Source organism: Pelobates fuscus, chromosome 5 (genome assembly GCF_036172605.1).
Source record: "Pelobates fuscus isolate aPelFus1 chromosome 5, aPelFus1.pri, whole genome shotgun sequence".
NCBI classification, from domain to species: Eukaryota; Metazoa; Chordata; class Amphibia; order Anura; family Pelobatidae; genus Pelobates; species Pelobates fuscus.
In genome coordinates, this window is record NC_086321.1 from 338,831,443 (window position 1) to 338,853,563 (window position 22,121).

Here is a 22,121-nt window from a genome sequence, read left to right on the forward strand (position 1 = left end):
ATAATGTATTTATAATAAATATAATGTATTAATCCTAGATGGTGGAGTTATAATGTATTTATAATAAATATAATGTATTAATCCTAGATGGTGGAGTTATAATGTATTTATCCTAAATATAATGTATTTCTACTAGATGGTGGAGTTATAATGTATTTATAATAAATATAATGTATTAATCCTAGATGGTGGAGTTATAATGTATTTATAATAAATATAATGTATTAATCCTAGATGGTGGAGTTATAATGTATTTATAATAAATATAATGTATTAATCCTAGATGGTGGAGTTATAATGTATTTATAATAAATATAATGTATTAATCCTAGATGGTGGAGTTATAATGTATTTATAATAAATATAATGTATTAATCCTAGATAGTGGAGTTATAATGTATTTATAATAAATATAATGTATTAATCCTAGATGGTGGAGTTATAATGTATTTATAATAAATATAATGTATTAATCCTAGATGGTGGAGTTATAATGTATTTATAATAAATATAATGTATTAATCCTAGATGGTGGAGTTATAATGTATTTATAATAAATATAATGTATTAATCCTAGATGGTGGAGTTATAATGTATTAATCCTAAATATAATGTATTTATACTAGATGGTGGTGGAGTTATAATGTATTTATAATAAATATAATGTATTAATCCTAGATGGTGGAGTTATAATGTATTTATAATAAATATAATGTATTAATCCTAGATGGTGGAGTTATAATGTATTTATCCCAGATGTTTAATTTGCTATGTATTTATCCTAGATGTTGGATTTACAATGCCCTTTGTATAATAAGCACAGCTTCCCTCAATAGCTGGCTTGTAGCTTGTCCCACCTTCATTGCACTGTCACGATGAATACAGGATTTTGCCTTGCAGCCAATCATCATGCTCCCCTTCTGCGTCTCAAGCCTCGTCCTGGCAACCAATCGGAATTGCGTTCGAGGTGTAGATTGACTTTCTGCTTGTGGGTCCTGCAAGTGACACTTGTGGCTCAGGTCAGTGGCCGCAGGTGTGACAGTGACTGTCATCTAGTGTGAGATACGAAGGACAGCGAGGTAGGTGGATATGGCACAATAATAGTCACATGGGATAAACTGATGGTGATTATCCATGCATGATGCATGCGGTGTGCTTGCATAAAAATCTATGTTTTCTATTATTATTTATTTTTTTGAGGCTAGACCAGTTCTAGCTGACTTTGGGATGTCAGAAGTTGTGAACTCCGTTACTAGTGATGCTCGGCCGAGATTTATGGGGAATGTAGTTCACCATAACTGGAGTGTCAAAGGTTAAACATCACTGAACCAAAATTTAAAATTTGTTTAACCCCTTAAGGACACATGACATGTGTCACATGTCATGATTCCCTTTTATTCCAGAAGTTTGGTCCTTAAGGGGTTAAAGTGGTACCCTAGACATAAAGTGTACATAGCAACCTAGTAGAATAAAGTAAAGTGGGAAGCTGTATTAAACAAAATTACACCCACTCTGTAGTAGGTGTCTGTTTGCATAGTTGATATTTGTTTTTTTTTTGTTTTTTTTGGTGCATGGGAGTGTAAAAATATATGTATCTATTATATATGTATATATGTCATCTCTACCTTAGTTACGAAATGGCTGCTCTTTGGGAAGACATCTTCAGCAACAAAGAGGTGCTTGAAGAAATAGCACCCATTGCCGTTGATAAAGCTCTGCTAATGGGAGTACTAATTAGGACGAAGGATAACCCAAATTCGTCGGACGTAAGTACTGAAAGAAAACCAATCGTTTGTAATTGCTGGATATATATATACACACAGGGAGCTGACTGCACATAAAATCCGTATTAAAAAAATAATATTAATAATCTTCACCTTCTGTATCAGGGGTGTTCAAAAGGTAGATGCCCAGCTATTTTAAAACTGCAACTTTCATGATGCATTGTCATTCTAAAGGCAGGCAATGCATCATGGGAATCGTAGTTCTAGAACATGTGGGGATCTATCTTTTGGACACCCCTGGATTCTATACGGTGGACAAATATCTATCGATCTGCATACAAATTAAACAGATTTGCCACTCTAGGAGAGTGACCGTGCACTTCTGGCATCATACCCACCACATGCTGTAGTGTGTATGGTGCTTGGAGTGTTCCTTTAAGTTTTATGGTATATTGAGTGCTTATTACCGTTTATATATCTGTATTTGTATTATTACTAGTTTAACTATATAGGTTTAAAGAGTCAATGGGCAGGCTGTATTGGGAACATAACTAGTAACCATCAGGAATAACCAGAAGAATTCCCTTAATGTTGTGTTGCAACTTAAGGGGAAACTATAGTGCCAGGAAAACAAACTCGTTTTCCTGGCACTATAGCTTCCACTTCTGTCAAGGCTCCCTCCCGCGGCACTAAAGGGGTTAATAACCCCTTTCAGTCACTTACCTGGTTTCAGCGCCGAAGTCCCTCAGCTCCACCCATGCTCTCCCCCCTGCCGTTGGCTGCTAGCTGGGGAGACCTAATGCACATGGATTATTATTTAATGCTTTCCTCTGGGGATTCCGGCGACACTCAACGTCCTCATGAAGAGCATGGAAGCACCATCTAGCGGCTGTCTGAGAGACAACAAGTAGAGGTTGGATTAGCCCTGCAATCAAAACACTGCGCTTTCTCCAAACCGAAGTGTTTTGACTAACAGGGCTAAAGGGAGATGGGCAAGGCATTAAGCAATATTATGGTATTCTGTCATCGCATTACTCCAAGCATCATAACCACAACAGCCTTGGAGTATCTTGGCCCCATTCCCCAGTAATGGGGAAAACCATTTTGTATGGTTTGCCCTCTTTCATGGTCTCCTGTGCTACTGGGCGAATTACATTTTGATCTCATGCTCACTCACTGGTTGAGAGTGTCAGCTGATCGCTCTTGGCCAATGAATGACATTCTGTGCTTAGAAATATTTACAGAATTGACATTAGACATCCTGGAATTCCTTGTTCTGGGCTGGCTAAAGACGCTGCCAGAAGTGCAGTTACACCTCTACCAGCAAAGGAGTGTAACTACTGTATGTGCTGATTTCATAGCAAAGCACTGCACATAGAGATTCCAGGGATCATAACCACTTCAAATCACTGAAGTGGTCATGGTATTGAAGTAACTGTTTAACCATGTGATAACATATACCAATTAAACAAACATGCTCTTTTTATAGAAAGGAACATAATTGGCCATCTAAGAAATCATGTTCCCACTTACTGTTCTGTTTGCTGTCCAGACATTGTTATGCCACAAAATAAAGCTCAGGAGGAGTGTTTATTAAAAAAACACTTAAAGCCCACTGTAGTGGTTACGGTGCCTGGAGTGTCCTGGTGCTCTCCCACAATAAGTAGTCAAACCATTTAAAGGACTACTGTAACTTCAAACATATATAAACGTGAGCACTGCACTCAAAGTATCTCCCCTTCTTGTACTTGCCTCGGAGCCAAATTCTTTGCCAAAACACAGAATCCAAGAAAGAGCACACCCAAGGTCTTTGTGAATAACCTTCTGCTCTATTTTGTAGTAAAATACACCAATGTGTTGATGTTTCAGTCCATCTCCGGATTCTTTTCAAAACAAATAAAAAACCGCCAAAATGAAAACGGTGCTCTGTGACATGTTTGGTGACGTGAAAATTATCCCGAACCCCATTCTGACAGAAAGCAAGTTTCAATTTCAAGTGATCATGAAAATGTATTATATACCTTATACACACCGTAGGAAAGTAGTTACAGTGAAGGTATAAAGAGATACATGTAACATTATGTGTTACGTCAGAATAAGAAATGATTAGTGTTACCATATTATACTAAACCCCAGAGAAAGGGGGAGGATCGCCTAAAGTACTGAAAAAGTAACAAGCAAACAATGAAAAAGTTTTGAATAGGGAAAAAGCCCTTCCTTAATACCATACCCAAATAGAATAGATATTCATTATTGAGATGATAGCAAGTTACAAATGACTAACATCAGCAACATGCAACTACATCACAGTAAGAATTGTACACCAAATATATCATAAGCTGAGCTGGCACATAGAGAACATCTGTGGCAGAATGCACAGGTGTGTAATCTTATACAAAAACTTGAAAGGTCTGTCAAAGGGTAATTATCCAGCTTGGAAGGTCAGTCAACCTATGCCCAAATTGGGTAATGCCAGGGGCACTGAAAAAGTACCACTTAGAGGTACACCACAGCTGCATGGAGCCCCAGAACCATGCCATGCCAGCTCCTGGTCTTTATGCGAGCTGTCACCTGAACTCCGCTGTCCCAGACATAAGTAATGTCCAGGGCATGAGTCGCTAAGTCCTGGGAACGGTAGCAACAAAGGACATTGATGCCTTTGCCGCAAAACCCTCTAGGGATATGGGCAGTAAGCGGGGTACATTCCCCTAGCCTAGGGGCTCCCGGCTCAGGAATTCACATCTGCGGGAAAGTAACTGACGCTCTCAAATAGGCAGGTAAGATGAAGATGGTCGCGGTATTGCTTGTTGATCCATCCGAGCCAAGAATCTTCTGAACAGCTGGTCCTATTTGGCCAGAATATCATCCAATTGCTGGCATGGTTCCATGCCACGTTCAACTGAGACTACACAAAACCACATGCAAGTCCCTTAAAGACAAATACTCATTTGACTGGAAAACCAATAATATCACATACTTGGGGATTAAGTTAATGACATCCACAGCTAAACTAATTCAAGAAAACTACGTCAAACTATTACACGAGATTGGAGATTCTATGACTCAATGGTTGGAATTAGACCTATCATGCCATTAGGTAGACAAAACAAAAATAATCACGATGCTGATTCTACCCAAGATTCTCTATCAATTTGGAACTCTATAGAACCTATAACGCTAACATAATCCATACTAAAAAGATTCCAGTTCCTTCTAAACACCCACATCTGGAAGAGACACCCAACTCTGATGGCAGCTAGTACTATTCGGGCCCTGGTTTAAAAGTGGAGATTGGGAGGGCCTGATGTGTTCTATTACGTCGTGTGTATTTTGGTGCAGGTGGTGTCAACACTTGACCAACCAGAACCTCCCTTATGACTAAAATTTGACGAAGAATTCACTTCACCATACCCGCTAACACACTTACGGGGGTTGCCAAAATCAAGATTCCTGAAACTACCAAATGGGACTCCTCTACTAAAGTTTACACTTCATATATGGAAAATTCATACGCCGAAGCTCATATCACCGAACCCAGTTATAGCATTCGCACCCTTTTAAAAAAAAAATTTAAGTTGCCACCTAGAAAATTCTTTCAATATCTAAGGATAAAGCATATGCTGATAATCCCAGTCTCTCCAACATTTTGACCAAAAACACTCCATGGAGGTGATTTATGCACAAACCCAGACACAGAGATTAAACCACTATCAGTGGCCTACAAATGATCTTTTAACTCGAGTCCCTGCAAGCACACATGCATGAATAAATATACAAATACAATAGTGAATAGGCTTACAGCAGGAACATAAAGGTATCCTTTTCTTTTATTCCATAGACCATATGGGAAAGAAAGGGAGAAAAACAAACAGTGTACCACTTAAAAAAGTTAAACACCTTTTATTATGAATTGAACTCACAAGACGGATTATTTAGGCTTGCATATCATAATATGTGTATCTCGACTCAGGATGTGATGTTTCAGCAGTCCTCTGTAGTCAGTAACAGGATGGCAACTTACAATCCACACAAATAAAATCAAACATAAACTCTAAATAAAATACAAAATATAAATGAATAAAAATGAAGGTCACTATGTAATTCTCCCATCTCTATGCGTTTCATCCTTCAAACGGACTTCCTCAGGGGCATCCAAATAGTGACATCACTACAAGGGTCAGTGTGTTTTTGTTTTGTTAGTGCCTTTCTTAAATCCCTCTGTTATTTCCTCCTTTCCCTTTTAGTTTATATTTCATTTAAAACCCTGGAGAGTAGCAGACAGCAGTACTGCAATTTATACTTGGGTTAATGTGCCTCGGTATCTTCTTTTTAAAACCTTGCACTGGTTGTGGAGAGGTTAACCCCAGAGGCTGTTCGTACAGTCTCTTGTGTGAGGCAGTTATCTCCTATCAACTTAAAAACAAAGTTTTCATGCCAGAACTGTTCTCCCGTTTTTGTAAATATTTACTTATCACAGCTCAGAACCATGTTGTCACTGTATTATACCGTGTGTGAAATATAGTAAAATATAACTTCTGTTCGAGTCTGCAGCTGCTGGCTCTGCCCCTGATCTGCCTGCTTGGCTGACATCATCAGAAGTGATTCACTGAGCCAATCACAATGCTTTCCCATAGAATTGGCTGAGACTGTCAAGGAGGCAGATCAGGGGCAGAACCAACACAAGCCAAACACAACCCTGGCCAATCTGCATCTCCTCATAGAGATGCATTGAATCAGTGTATCTTTATGAGGAAAGTTCAGTGTCTCCATGCAGTGTACCGCATTGCCCAAGAAAACACCTATGGTAGCCATCTTAGGAGTGACCAGTAAAGGTAATCTTAGGTTCTTAAAAGACCGTGTTTACTGCAAAAAGCCTGAACCGAATTATTCTACTCACCAGAACATATACAATAAGCTGTAGTTGTTCTGGTGACTATGGTGTCTGTTTAAGATACAAAAAAGCATGTTCTGACTTGCTCATGTGATGAAACTGCATGTGGTGTATGATGTCTGCTATTTCGTTGTTTTTGTTATTTCTACCTATGTATCTTTCAAAGTGTAAACATAGGGGGGAAAAACCTGGGTTTGATAACTTACCTGTTTTTTGCTAGAGGTCCGCCGCTGCCTTCTCTGAAGTCAGAAGTGCAGGTTTGCGCTTGTTTGCCTAACTGATGCTCTAAGCCAGTGATTCGACACCAGGCTCATTGGAGCAAAGTAGGGGTTGATCGCATGGCAGATGCCATGTGAGTTCTCAAATTGTTCCTGTATGGTTTGACTACTGTGAGAGGGCATCCCTGGAACCATAACCACTACATGATTTTACATGTTTGTTTAATCTACCGAGAATTGTGTCTGGAAATAAAATTGGTATGTGGAATATAAAATCATTATTTTAATTTAGAGTGCACAATAGTTTTATTTATATCCTGAACTACATATCTCATGAACCCATAACGGTGTACGGTCCCCTATGGGAGGGCTGGCATTGGCTGTAAATTCTCAACCACTTCCCGTTTCCTGGAGAAGCTGCACATGCGAACAGCTATTGAGGGAACTTCAGAGGGCCATTTTCTCCTGTTCGCTCCCTTAGGTTTGCTATTTAATCTTTGTTCAGGAGCAGAGCGTATCCAAGAGATCACTTTTTCCTGTAGCACGTACGAAGAAACTAGCGAGTGTGTGCACCTGCTAATGATGGCATTGAAATGTCAATGAGCTGGCAGACAAGGCAGAGTTATCTTTTGTCTGGTAAGTGCTCATAACGGTACTAATGGTTTAGTTCAGGAAGACTCCATTTATATGCTTTGTATATGGTTGTGAAGAAAAGAGACTTTTATGGCCATTCGTGACTTTTTATGCTTTTTTCGTTCAGTAGCTGAAACTACCGAACACCGACCACCCCCCTGGCTCATTATCTACAAAGGGAACTGTCGATTGAGCCCTCTCTGTGTGACCGCCGTTCGTATAGCCAAACGCCACATGTGAGATAAAACAGCGGCCATCTTGTTTGCACGAAAGGAGGCAGCGGGACTTGGTCTTCGAGTGTCTGGAACTAAAATCGGACACTCGACTTCCCGAACACTGGTCAAAACATACGAACACCTGCTTCCTTTTTCCCAACAGCCAGGAGAGTGCTGTTCGGTAGTTTTGTTGCCACGAACAAGGGGAACAATCACTCCTGTGAGCCAGGGGGCTCCGATCGTGCGTTTTTTTAATTTTATTTTTATTTTACATTTTTGAAATGGACCGACCGCACAGCCTAAACTCATGGAACTGTGCGGTCGGTAAAATGGGACTTCCATAGAATTTGAAAACCCCTGAACTGATCTGGGTGACTTTTGGATATGACATTTATGGGGACACTGTTTTAGGGTACTTTCTATGTTTTGGGGAAAATGTTTTTTCTGCCTGGAGATAATTGGGTTATCCTTTAGCTGACTCAATTATCTCACATGCAGAGAGGAGGGGATTGTCTGTTGTCTCAGGTGCAGTGGGAGTGTTCATCTTTGTCACTGAACTAATATTGGTTGTAACCTTTGTGTCCCTGTCCCCCACAAGGTCCATGTGGGAGGTCCCCTTGCATAGGGACTTGCATAAAAGCCAGTGTGGCATCAGTAAAGATTCATTCCTGTTGTACCCTTCATGAAGTCTAGGCTCATGTTTGGGTAGCTATCTACTTGCTGGGGAGAAACTACGTGGATGCTGCAGTCGTCTGGAACTATTCGTATCTACACCCGAACTGCAACTATAATCACTGAGGCTTAGCAGTTCAGGAGGAATAGGCAAACAAGGTACTTAAGATACCAGTGTTCGTAACAATGTTTTTTTCCATTTTTTTTTATTTTTTATAGGCAATTCCCATAAAACCTTCTGTATATTCTAATATTGCTAAATGAGTTGTAGTTTACTTATAATTTTAGTAGTAACTGTGAACAAAATCAACGTGATCATGTTAGCTGACTGTTTTTTTTTTGGTACAAATTTCAGAAAAGCTGGGTTTTTTTATGATGGGATGTGTGCTTCTCTGATTACAAAGCAGAGCAGTTATAGTTACCAGGACTCCTTTGGTTATTTACATTCAGAATGTTGGCAGAAAGGCCTGTCTTGTATGGTTTACACATAGTAACGGGTCTGTTTTTTTTGTTGCCCTAACAGGTGGTGAATTTTACCCCCTTTACTCTACTTCCATCCCCTGTACCAAAAGCTCTCTTTGAACAAGCAAAGTCTGTCCAAGAAGATTTCAACTTGCTGGTCGATCGTATCAGCCAGCATCCCTCGTTCTTGGAACAAGTCCTTTCCAGGTATGTCATCCAGGCAGTTATATCAGATAGAAGCACAGTACTGGCCTGATCTATGTTTCTACAATGAGCTAAATCAATGATTTTGTATCCCTTCAATGCTGTAGATCACTTTTGCTACCCTGATACTCTTGTTATCTAATAACAGGAGGAGATTTATCAAGGCGAAACAGATTCTGTTCTAGGTTCATCGTTCTAAATATTGAGACATATTCTTGCTTTCCACAATGGTCGCTCCTTATTTACCACTTTGCTTAAGAAAAGCACATGTTCGCAGTGATAAATCTCCCCGCAGCTTTCACGGATCAAGGTGTTGTGTAATAAAAAGGCAATCCCTTTACATTTAAAGTCTGCTCCAATGAGAGGATGGTTAATGAAAAAAGCCACATGAGATGCCAATGCTAATGTATTTACTGACAACAAAGCTGTATTTATTTATTTATTTTCTCTTTCACTTTAAAGGAACACTATAACATTAGGAATACAAATCTATATTCTTAATTCTAGTGCTGCTGTCACAAATTTTTAATTTTTTTTTAATTCCGTGAGCCGTCGGTCACCTTGCGTTTGTCGGGGCGTGCGGCGGGCCATGGTCCCGTCCAGGACCTCTGACTTTGTTTGGTTTGGGTTTCTTTTTTCCGTTAGCATAGTCTTCCCAGCTTTGCCAGATTTTATGGAATGATTTTTCTGTGTTTCTAATTTGGGCTGTGAGTATGTGAGTGCTGTTGTGGAGAGAGGCACTGAGGCTAGTGGTGTTGTGGAGAGAGGCATTGAGGCTAGTGGTGTTGTGCATTGAGGCTAGTGGTGTTGTGCAGAGAGGCACTGAGGCTAGTGGTGTTGTGCAGAGAGGCACTGAGGCTAGTGGTGTTGTGCAGAGAGGCTTGAAGACTATGGTGAGGCCTAATAGAAAGCAGTTGTTGTTGGGGGATTCCATCATAAGGGGTGTGGAGATGGACAATGGTGGTCTTGTGAGGTGTCTTCCCGGAGCTACTGCTCACAGAGACAGGAGACGTATCTGTAATATTGTTAAGCAAGCAAAGCAGGAAGGGGAATTGGATGTACTTGTCCATTTAGGGACAAATTACTTGGCTTGCAATGAGGTTTCAGAGGTTAAGGAAGTGTTTAGTGTTTTTGCCAATGATATACGGCTGGTTGCTTCCACTGTCATTCTCTGAAGTTCTGCCTGTGCATAACACTCAGAATGACAGGCGGATGCGTATTAGGGACTTTAACTTGTGGCTTGGTGAATGGTGTCGGGAGCAAGGATTTGGCTTAATTGCTCATGGTAGCTCTGTTTGGAATGGAAATAAACTGTACAAAAAAGATGGTTTGCATCTTTCTCAAAAGGGAACAAATGTTCTCAGTGAGCAGTTCAGAGGTTTTGCTAGGATGTATTTAAACTAGGAGGGGGGGGGGGCAAAAGGGTGATAAAACATCAATCCAATTGCCCCCCAAAACAAGGACAGAAGGTGCCTGTAGCAAGTGTGTTAAAAAATGATAAGCTTAGAGTCATGTCTACAAATGCTCGCAGTTTAGGGAATAAGATCCATGAACTTGTGGCAATAATGGCAACTGATAGTGTAGATTTAGTCGCTGTTACTGAGACATGGTATAATGAGAAAAATGACTGGGACATAGCAATACCAGGGTACTCTTTATATAGAAAGGGGGAGGGGTGGCCCTGTATGTGAAGGATAGTATAAAATCTAGCCTAATAAAGGTTAGTGAGACGAACATAGAGTCCGTTTGGGTTACGTTAGAATTTGGTAATCACACAGTAATTCGTGTAGGTGTGATTTATAGGCCTCCAGGACAAATTGAAGAGTTAGATAATCTACTAGTTGAAGAAATAGCTAAAATGACAATGAAGGGGGAAGTTATCATCATGGGTGACTTTAATCTTCCTGATGTGAATTGGAAAACAAAAATAGCTATTTGTGCCAGGAGCACACATATTCTAAACTCCCTACTGGGATTGTCTCTAAAACAAGTCGTTGAGGAGCCAACTCCTAAAGAGGCCATACTAGATTTAGTGTTAACAAATGGAGATTTGGTATCAGATATTACTGTAGGTGAAAGTTTAGGATCCAGTGATCATCAGTCAGTGTGGTTTAATATAAGAACAGTGACTGAGTCACACCACACAAAAACAACAGTTTTAGACTTTAGAAAAACAGACTTTTCTAAAATTAGAATATGTGTAAAGGAGTCATTATCAGACTGGAGCAACTTAAATGGAGTCCAAAAGAAATGGGATTATTTAAAAGCTGCACTACTGAAGGCAACAGAAAATTGCATTAGGCTTGTCAGTAAAAGCAAAAAATTCAAGAAACCACTGTGGTACTCCGCAGATGTGGCCAACATAGTAAAAAACAAAAAGTTAGCATTTAGTAATTATAAAAGAAACCAGAGTGAGGAAGACAGAATGACCTATAAGATTAGGCAGAAAGAGGCTAAGCAAGTTATAAGAGCTTCCAAATCACACACAGAAGAGAAAATAGCACAGGCAGTAAAAAAAGGGGGACAAAACTTTTTTTAGATACATAAATGAGAAAAGAAAAGTAAAACAAGGATTAGTTAGACTAAAAACAAAAGAAGGAAGGTATGTAGATGAGGATAAAGGTCTAGCTGACTGCCTCAATGAATATTTTTGTTCAGTATTTACAGCTGAAAATGAAGGAAAGGGACCAAGAAAAAGGATAAATTAGTCATTTATTACACGTGAGTTTACAGAGGAAGAGGTTCTATTTCAACTGTCAAAAGTAAAGACAAATAAGTCAATGGGACCTGATGGAATACACTCAAAGCTATTAAAAGAGCTTAGTGGTGTACTAGCAAAACCATTAACAGATTTATTTAACCAATCATTGTTAACAGGAGTAGTCCCAGAAGATTGGAAGTTAGCGAATGTTGTTCCCATTCACAAGAAAGGTAATAGGGAGGAGTCGGGCAACTATAGGCCAGTAAGCCTTACTTCAGTAGTGGGGAAAGTGATGGAAACCATGTTAAAGGATAGGATTGTTGAACATCTAAAATCACATGGATTTCAAGATCAGAGACAACATGGGTTTACTTCAGGGAGATCATGCCAATCTAATCTTATTGATTTTTTTGATTGGGTAACTAAAATTATAGATCAGGGTGGTGCAGTAGACATTGCTTACCTAGATTTCAGTAAGGCTTTTGACACTGTTGCACATAGAAGGCTTATCAATAAATTGCAATCTTTGAGTTTGGATTCCAATATTGTTGAATGGGTAAGGCAGTGGCTGAGTGACAGGCAACAGAGGGTTGTAGTCAATGGAGTATATTCGAAGCTTGGGCTTGTCACCAGTGGGGTACCTCAGGGATCTGTACTTGAACCCATTCTCTTTAATATTTTTATTAGTGATATTGCAGAAGGGCTTGATGGTAAGGTGTGTCTTTTTGCGGTTGATACTAAGATATGTAACAGGGTTGATGTTCCAGGAGGGATAAGCCAAATGGCAAGTGATTTAGGTAAACTAGAAAAATGGTCAGAGTTGTGGCAACTGACATTTAATGTGGATAAGTGCCAGATAATGCATCTTTGACGTAAAAACCCAAGGGCAGAGTACAGAATATTTAACATCTGAGGAAAGGGATTTAGGGGTGATAATTTCTGATGACTTAAAGGTAGGCAGACAATGTAATAGAGCAGCAGGAAATGCTAGCAGAATGCTTGGTTGTATAGGGAGAGGTATTAGCAGTAGAAAGAGGGAAGTGCTCATGCCATTGTACAGAACACTGGTGAGACCTCACTTGGAGTACTGTACACAGTACTGGAGACCATATCTTCAGAAGGATATTGATACCTTAGAGAGAGTTCAAAGAAGGGCTCCTAAACTGGTTCATGGATTGCAGGATAAAACTTACCAGGAAAGGCTAAAGGATCTTAACATGTATAGCTTGGAGGAAAGACGAGACGGGGGGATATGATAGAAACATTTAAATACATAAAGGGAATCAACACAGTAAAGGAGGAGACTATATTTAAAAGAAGAAAAACTACCACAACAAGAGGACTTAGTCTTAAATTAGAGGGACAAAGGTTTTAAAAATAATATCAGGAAGTATTACTTTACTGAGAGGGTAGTGGATGCATGGAATAGCCTTCCAGCTGAAGTGGTAGAGGTTAACACAGTAAAGGAGTTTAAGCATGCGTGGGATAGGCATAAGGCTATCCTAATTATAAGATAAGGCCAGGGACTAATGAAAGTATTTTGAAAACTGGGCAGACTAGATGGGCCGAATGGTTCTTATCTGCCGTCACATTCTATGTTTCTATGTCCATCAGGTATGTATCTTTGATTTTTGCTATCACGTCGTTGTCTGTGGGGATCGTGGGCTTCAGCCAGGCCTGAGCTAGCGCCCTTCTGGCTGCTAGGGTTATCTTGTTGAATAGTTGTAGTTCTTTTCTGGGGAGGCCGTTTATAGGTCTAGATAACAGGACGGACCAAGGGTCCAAATCTATATGTCTCTCCAGGATGTCTGTCAGTAGTGTCTGTATCTGCTTCCAATATTTGTTGACCCTTGGGCAGTCCCACCACATGTGCACCAAGGTACCCTTGTTACCGCATCCCTTCCAACATGCATCTGTCGTGGTTTTTCCCATTCTATTTAATTGTACCATCTCATTAGCATTTTATAGGACTGTTCCTGGTGTAATACGCATATCGATGTCTTAGCAGTCGCTTCCCAGATGTCTGCCTAGTTCCCCACCCAGGTCTGTCTCCCACTGGTTTATGTATCTCGGGTCTTTAGCGTCTTTGTCTGGGGCACTGAGTTGCGTGTGTATGGCTGTTATTGGGCCCTTATGTATGGTTTCCGCATTACACAGCTGCTCGTAGAATGTCATCTGTGTGTGGGCTGCTTTTCTTACTTCTTGGTTTTTGGCAAAGTCTTGCAATTGTACATATCTAAATACGTCTTTTGTGGTCAGGGGTGCTAAGGTTTTTAGGTTGTCAAATGTTCTGAAGGTCATACATGTGGATGTATCTCTATTCCCCCGAAAAGCCGCTGTCTCTAATTTGAGTAGTGCCCACACATGTGTAATGTAAATAGAAAACCAATATGTGTGGAACAATAAATGCTATAACTTTTATTTCATAATAAATATGTGGGGAAGCGGTTTAGCCACATAGGATAATTCCTAATTTCTTGGCATTAATAAAAACTGTATGCATTTCTAATTCTGCATAATGATAATCAAATCCCCTGTCAGAGAGAGCCTCTGATAGTCTGGAAAAGTGGACCGAGTTCCCTTACTCCCATATAGATAATATATTGAAATAGTAATTCAGAATCACAGTAATTTCATTATTACCATAAACAAAAAACTAAAAATAATACCAGCTGCAATATAAACTGTGCATCAATATACAAAAAAACAAATGCAGAGATATTCTAGAATTAAGTTTGTAATAGGTAGCCAGAACTCCTATTCCAGAATGATTTCTTATTAGTGAATTACTGTATTATCCTCTTCTAGTCACTAGGGGTCACTATTTAAAATATACAAACTAGGATCAATTCTTTTTTTTCTTTTTTCTTTTTGTCAATCTTTGTTTTTTTTTTTATTTTTTTCAATTTATGTTTTTATTAGAGTTTGGATATTCATGGTATAGCTTTTCCATAATATACAGGTGATAGTAAGATTTAAGCATCCGTAAAATTACAACAACAACTTAAAATTTTCTGTGCTATAGAATGACGGGTGTCGGCATGACTAAGTCTACATTTAACGTCAGATTATAATAATAATAACAAACATCTGTTGGGGATGCATTTGAAAAAGTTTAAGTGGAGATTAGGTGAGTGTTCAGGCGGTGTCGGCTCTTGCGCTATTTGCGCCCCAGCTGGTCATCCATGCGGGGTCCGAGGGCATGCGTGCAGCTACTGTGTGGTGAGGTTTGAGAACGTCTCTTGGTCAGTTTCGATATGTACATATGTTTCACCGGACCCAGATTACTATTGGGAGTACGCTGCGACACTGTGTCTCTTTCTTCGGAGTCTGGCCCGTCAGGATCTGGGAGGTGCAGCTGGCAAAGGAATTCCTTTTGGTCGTCTTTAGATGTCAGGGTGAGCGTCTGGTTTCCCCGTGGTACCTCCAGGGATCCATCTGCTCCCCACCTGTATCTTACACCTGCGTCTCGTAGTTGTTTGGCCGCTGGTGCTAGCTGCCTCCGTTCCGCGAGTACTGCGAATGGTAAGTCCCCATAAAGGGCCACCGTGCTGCCATCCATTTGCACAGTGCCCATGTCTCTTGAACGGGACATAATTGCGGAGCGGGTCACCATGTCCTTTGTGACCACTATAGTGTCTCTGGTTGCGTTTTCGGGAGCCGTTGCAGCCTTCCGGATACGAAATGCTGATACTATGGCTGTGGGATCAGTGCCTCCTTTAAGGCCCATTGTAGTCAATAGGCGGTGAATGTAGGGTAGTAATTGCTCTCCTTCTATATTGTCCGGTATCCCCCTGAGGCGTATATTCCGCCTTCTGTGTCGAGCTTCCATTGTGGTGATAGTCCGAGTGAGTTTCTGGACCTGTGAGGAGAGGGTCAGCATTGTGTCTTGGGAGTTTTGTGTCTGCTGGTCTCTTGCTCTTTCTCTAGTTTCCAGTGCTGTGAGCCTTTGCTGGATGTCCCCCACCTCTTTCTGTGTGCTTAGTATATCAGCCTTCCACACCTCTCTCATTTCTTGTAAGAGGTCCCTAATGTCTCTTTTTGTGACAGGGGATGATTCTGCCTCTGATTCTGTGTCAGGGCATGGGGGTTCAGACTCTGCTGTGGGTGAAGTAAGGCTTTCCCTTTCATCTTGGGAATCCTCCTCACTGCTGACTGCGGCCGCCATCTTGGCGGCTGCCTGTGGAGTAGGCCTTGAAAATGATAGCCTAATATCGGACATTTTGGGTGTCTCTGGCTGGCGACTTTTTTTATTTTTTCGCCCCATTTGTGTCTCTGTGCGGGTGGCGTGTGTGTGTGGCCGATTTCGGGAGCCGGTTGTCGGGTAAGTGCTTACTTTAGTTTATGCCGGTACGGAGCTCCACACATTCACGTCTGTTTCTCTCGGCAGTCGGCCACACACCTCAATCTTTGTTTTTATTGTGGTATAGATGAGACATGTGCAATTCGTTTCGGTCTGAATTTGAATTCGGACGAATTTCGGGCACTTACGAATTGCCGAAGTTCCGAAGTGTCAAAGTGCAGAAGTTCTGAAGCACAGTATTGCCTAAGTATTAATATACTTACCCAGTGAAAGAAGAATGTTACATTGTATACAATTTTAAATAAAAAGTATACAAACATAGCCAGGATTCAGCTGTAAGCATTTGCAACACTTACAACAATCAAGTAACATACATTCATATAAAACGTAAGTTACTTGGCCAGTCATGTAATGACAGAAATGAATAAGTAGATAACTCCCTAATTCCCACGGTATTAGGGAGCTATCTACTAAAAGGCCCTAATTTAAAATAATGGGCGGGGACCTATTTTCCTCCCCCCGGGCCCCTACCCCTGAGTGGCGGGTGGGGCCCTAAATCAGAATAGGGGGGGACCTAATGTCCTCCCCCCTGGCCCCTACCCCTGAGCGGTGGGTGGGGGCCCTGAATTATAATAAGGGGGGGGACCTAATGTCCTCCACCCTGGCCCCCACCCCTGAGCGGTGGATGGGGGCCCTAAATACTAATAGGGGGGGACCTAATGTCCTCCCCCCTGGCCCCCACCCCTGAGCGGTGGGTGGGGGCCCTAAATACTAATAGGGGGGGGACCTAATGTCCTCCCCCCTGGCCCCCACCCCTGAGCGGTGGGTGGGGGCCCTAAATACTAATAGGGGGGGGACCTAATGTCCTCCCCCCTGACCCCCACCCCTGAGCGGAGGGTGGGGGCCCTACAATAAAATAAGGGGAGGGGGGCTAATGTCCTCCCTCTTGGCACCCACCCCTGAGCGGTGGGTGGGGGCCCTAAATACCAATAGGGGGGGACCTATTGTCCTCCCCCCGGCCCCCATCCCTGAGCGGCGGGTGGGGGCCCCCCCAAAAAAAAGTCCCCCCCCCTGGTGACTAGGGGTCGCCAAACCCCTAGTCACCCCATCCCCCTCCCACCCCCCAAAAAAATGATCCCCCTACCTACCCCCCTCACCCTAAAAATAATGAGGGGGGAGTTTTGACTAAGAACCTGTAAAAAACAAAAAACAACTTACCATTCAATGTTTTCTTTCTTCTAAAATCTTCTTTTTTCAGCCCTAAAAAAAACCATAATAACCGACGCAATAAAATAAAAAATAAATAAAAAATAAATAATAATAATCCTTCATCACCCATGGAGGACTCCGCGCAGATTGACCTCTGCAGGGCGGGGGAAGGCTTATAAAGCCTTGCCCCGCCCTGCAATTAGGCTCAGAGCACTCTGGTGGGTTTAAGTCATCCAATCAGAGTGCTCTGACAGGTAAATGAAGAGACTGACAGGTAAGTCTCTACATTTACCTGTCACAGCACTCTGATTGGTTGGTTTGAAATCCACCAATCAGAGTGCTCTGTGTCATTTTACACAGCGTGGGAAAGTTCTTTGGAATTTTCCCACGCTCTGTAATTTGACTCATAACTCTGATTGGTTACTTAATCCACCAATCAGAGTTATGAGTCAAATTACAGAGCGTGGGAAAATTCCAAAGAACTTTCCCACGCTGTGTACAATGACACAGAGCACTCTGATTGGTGGATTTCAAACCAACCAATCAGAGTGCTGTGACAGGTAAATGTAGAGACTTACCTGTCAGTCTCTTCATTTACCTGTCAAAGCACTCTGATTGGATGACTTAAACCCACCAGAGTGCTCTGAGCCTAATTGCAGGGCGGGGCAAGGCTTTAGTTTAGTCGGGGCAAGGCTTTAGAGCTCAGTCTGCGCGGAGCCCTCCATGGGTGAAAAAGTATTGTTTGGTTTTTTTTGCGCTCGTTTTTTTTTTTTTTTTTTTTTATTGCGCCGGTTATTATGTTTTTTTATTTGGCCTTTTTTGGGGCTGAAAAAAGAAGATTTTAGAAGAAAGAAAACATCGAATGGTAAGTTTTTTTTTTTTTTTTTACAGGTTCTTAGTTAAAGGTCCCCCCCTCATTATTTTTAGGGTGAGGGGGGTAGGTAGGGGGATACATTTTTTGGGGGTGGGAAGGGGGTGACTAGGGGTTTGGGGACCCCTAGTCACCTGGGGGGGACACGACATTTTTTTTAGGGCCTCCACCCGCCGCTCAGGGGTGGGGGCCGGGGGGGAGGACAATAGGCCCCCCCCCTATTGGTATTTAGGGCCCCCACCTGCCGCTCAGGGGTGAGGGCCAGGGAAGAGGACATTAGATTCCCCCCCTTATTAGTATTTAGGGCCCCCACCCACCGCTGAGAGGTGGGGGCCAGGGGGGAGGACCTTAGGTCCCCCCCCTTTTAGTATTTAGGGCCCCCACCCACTGCTCAGGAGTGGGGGCCAGGGGGGAGGACATTAGGTCCCCCCCCTTATTTCAATTTAGGGCCCCCATCCGCCACTCAGGGGTGGGGGCCAGGGGGGAGGACATTAGGTGTCCCCCCCATCATTTTACTTTAGGGCCCCCACCCGCCGCTCAGGGGTGGGGGCCGGGGGGGGGCAATAGGTCTATTTTTATTTTTATTTTTTTTAAACAGTGAGCAGCCACAGGCTGCTCACTATTTACTAGACATGCCCCAACTCGCGGTGTAGCGAGTAGGGGCAAAATTTACTAATACTAAGTCATTTTTACTTAGTATTAGTAAATTTGTCTGAAAGACCAATTTAGGTCTTTCAGCTTTTTGGTAGATAACTCCCTAATACCGTGGGAATTAGGGAGTTATCTACTAAGCAGCTGCAAAAGAAGTCCCGAAATTCCGAATTGTCGAAGTAGCCGAAGTGTTGAATTGCCGAATTGCGAAAATCCCGAATTTCGGAATGCCGAACCGAACCGAAAATTTTCCCCATGCACATGCCTAGTATAGATTATACATAACATGCATTAAAACTTATGTGACATTTTCATTATATATCATCAACATTGCGAGAGAAGCATAAAGCCTTATCAAGGAACATGTAGGATACGTAGATAAGGTCACTGAATAGACAACCACTTTTATATGAAGGAGGACTTGTTAGATATGCAGGATACACCTGCTATAGAGTTTACACGCTAGAGACGTGGTTTATCGGGATAGATTCAAAATATGCACTTTAAGAGGTTTGCTTCATGGAGTATCAGGTTTGAATTGCTAGGGTGGCGTATCATAGGATATACAAGATAGGCAATTTTTACAGACGTTTCCACTAAAATACGATATGCATGTGTCAAATCAACCAATATATCCAAGAGAAGCAATTTGTTACCCATTTCTGAACCTATTATAAATCAGACGCGTGGTTCGCATGCCTCGCAATGTACTCTATGTACGATTAGGCTATGGAGCTATCAGGGGTATGAGCTTGTCATAGAGCAGGCAGTTTTGTATTATACCACTGAGGCCTGTGAGAGTACCAGACCAGCTCGGGTTATTAAGTACAGGCCGGTGGCTGCGGTACTTAGCTTCGCTAGGAGGGGGGTGACTTATTGTCTTGGGAGCGTCATAGCTTATGTTAACGAAGAGAAAAGGCAACAGGCCAAAAGCCAACATTAAAACAGGCTTATTTAGTGATTTGTGTGTGCAGGTGCCGCTGGAGTCCAGCTAGTCCATGTCCCCTTGTGCCTGCCGGGCGTTCAGCCAATTCCCTTGTGCGGTTTCCCTTTCAGTTGGTTAGACAGTCCGTGCCATGGGTGATAAGATTCTTGTCCTCTCACTTTGCCTTTCCAGCTTCCAGTTCTGTGCGATCTGGGCACCGTTGTTTGCTGCCAGGTGGTGAAGTTGCGAGGTCTCTGTACCTTGCGTCTTCGGCCCAAGGCCTTTGTGGAAGCCCTGTCCTGAAGTCCATTGATCCCATCATCAGGATCATGGGCCCTAGGGACATCCGAATTGTGAATAGACCCCTGGGTGTATGGACGGCGGTGGGGAGTAGTTTCCCTATGGGCCTCCAGCTTGGAAGAAGAGCAGGCAAGGTGACCTGCTTTAACACCCAGTTGTGTTGCTTGAGGTGCGGGGAGGACGTGTGCTATGCTGTGGGGATTTTGCTGGTTTAGGTGGGTGACTGGCTATGATGGTGTCCTGATGGGGCTGTGAGGCAGCAGGGGTTGACATTACCCGAGATTTATTGGCTAGTCGGTACCAGAATTGCTGACATATTGACTCAAACCTGTCGTTAAAGGATTTAAGCCACTCCTGTGTCTCTGTGCTGTGTAGCTTTTGCTGTGTTTCCTGTTCGGTGGCCATTTTAGACACATCTGAAACAAATAAGTAGCAGGTCTTTTTTTTTTTTTTTGTGGATTTATTTGGAGATTCCATTTATACAAAGTCTGATGTTTCAGCCACTTTAAGACCTTTATTGAGAGAAAATAAATCCTAAAAGCGTGTTATATTTATTTATTTTTTCAAATACTTTATTTTTTAAAATATAAGATTTTTATTTTTTTCACAAAAGATACTTGGGGGATACAGAAAGGAAAAAGGGAGAGGGTATACAGTCAAGTCAGATTATTTGACAATGTTCTGACTATCTAGAAGCATACAAGTACACATACACGTATAAACACACCAACATGAATAAACACGAATCAATACACACGGGCCCATCTCAATATCTGCAATGTATTAAACACCTTACTATACGTTGTTATCCGGCTTTATTTATCATTATCCATTTAATCACTTTCCAAAAATTATTAATTAGCTTCCTACAACCTCTCATGTGCAAACAACTTCAATTATTAGAGCTATATCATATGTGATCTAAGTTGGTCATAAGCCGTGTCTTATAACAAACCGTGTCAACCCCTGTGTGTCTTTTGCTTCGCTTTTTCTACCGTTTTATAAATGTGGGGGGAAAAAGATATCTATGGGTTCTATCTGAGTTGTGAAATTCACTAGTGGCGGTTCGGTTGATAGACTTTGTAAGTTGGTTGGTGCCAGCTTTAAGCTGAGGTGTCGGTCAAGATAGCCAAGCCAATGCTATGTTTTAAAGGGCGAGGCAGGGGAAAGTATAGAACTGGGAGGGGGGGGAACAAGAATATTTGTACTAAACTGAACGGTAAGAGTGCCTTCCAACTGTATATGTATTGAATCAAGTCTGATCTATGTGTGTAAGCCATATATCTGTTCCATAAAGTATTTCTCTGAGCGAATTTGCGCTTTCAATGGTCCCTAATCATTCTGATGAAAGCGTGACATCTGGGAGGGTAGAATCGAACTGTAGTATAGGTAATTTCACTACGTATTGATCTCATTACTTATATTAGTCGGCTTCTCACCTCCAAGACATTTATTGGGGTAGTGTCTCTTCAACCATGGGGTCCAAAGGGCCCTTATCGTCTGTGACTGGTCGTGAGAGTCTGAAGAGAGAGCTTCATACCTATAATATTGGTATATTTTGTCAGTGAGTTCTTTTTTAGATGGACAATATTTGGACTTCCAGTGTAATGTTAAAAGACTTCTGGCTGCCAATATAATCAGAGTAGCGATTTTCTTAAGATTCTTTCCCCACGAAAGAGGGAATAGCAGGAAGATGCCCATCATCATTGTTAAAGGGTGGGTTGATGCGGTTTCTTCTTGTAGTAACGTTTGCACTTGCAACCAAAGGGGTCTAATCCCTTCACATTCCCACCATATGTGGGTCATGTGTCCCTCCTCAGTACCACATCTCCAGCATTTGGGGTCTACATTTGGGTACATTTTATGTAACTTGTGTGGTGTGAGATACCATCGGAAGATTACTTTCTTGTGGGCCTCCACATGGGAGAAGCAAGACGTGGTGCCTCGTAGCGCAGTTAATGCTGTCAGCCATTGTTCATCAGTGAGCTTGGGGATTCCTTCCTTCTCCCACTGTGTCACATAGTTAAAAGAGCTAGGTGGGGCTTTGTTTAAGAGGCTCTGGTAACAAAGGGATAAGGCCTTGGGTTTAGTTGGGGCCGAGAGGCACCTGTTGTGGAGTAGTATGACTGGGTCCTTCCCTGG

General features: G+C 41.9%; 1 protein-coding gene across 1 annotated transcript in view; it reads left to right on the forward strand.

Annotated features, from left to right (window-relative positions):
* The first annotated feature begins 936 nt into the window (after window positions 1-936).
* GSS (glutathione synthetase) overlaps window positions 937-22,121 on the forward strand; it is a 125,728-nt gene continuing 104,543 nt past the window's right edge. Inside the window, exons 1-3 of the mRNA XM_063455774.1 lie at window positions 937-1,019; window positions 1,631-1,766; window positions 8,877-9,022. Coding sequence (XP_063311844.1) covers window positions 1,638-1,766; window positions 8,877-9,022 — 275 coding nt within the window. The 5' untranslated portion in view covers window positions 937-1,019; window positions 1,631-1,637. The remainder of the gene's footprint in view (window positions 1,020-1,630; window positions 1,767-8,876; window positions 9,023-22,121) is intronic.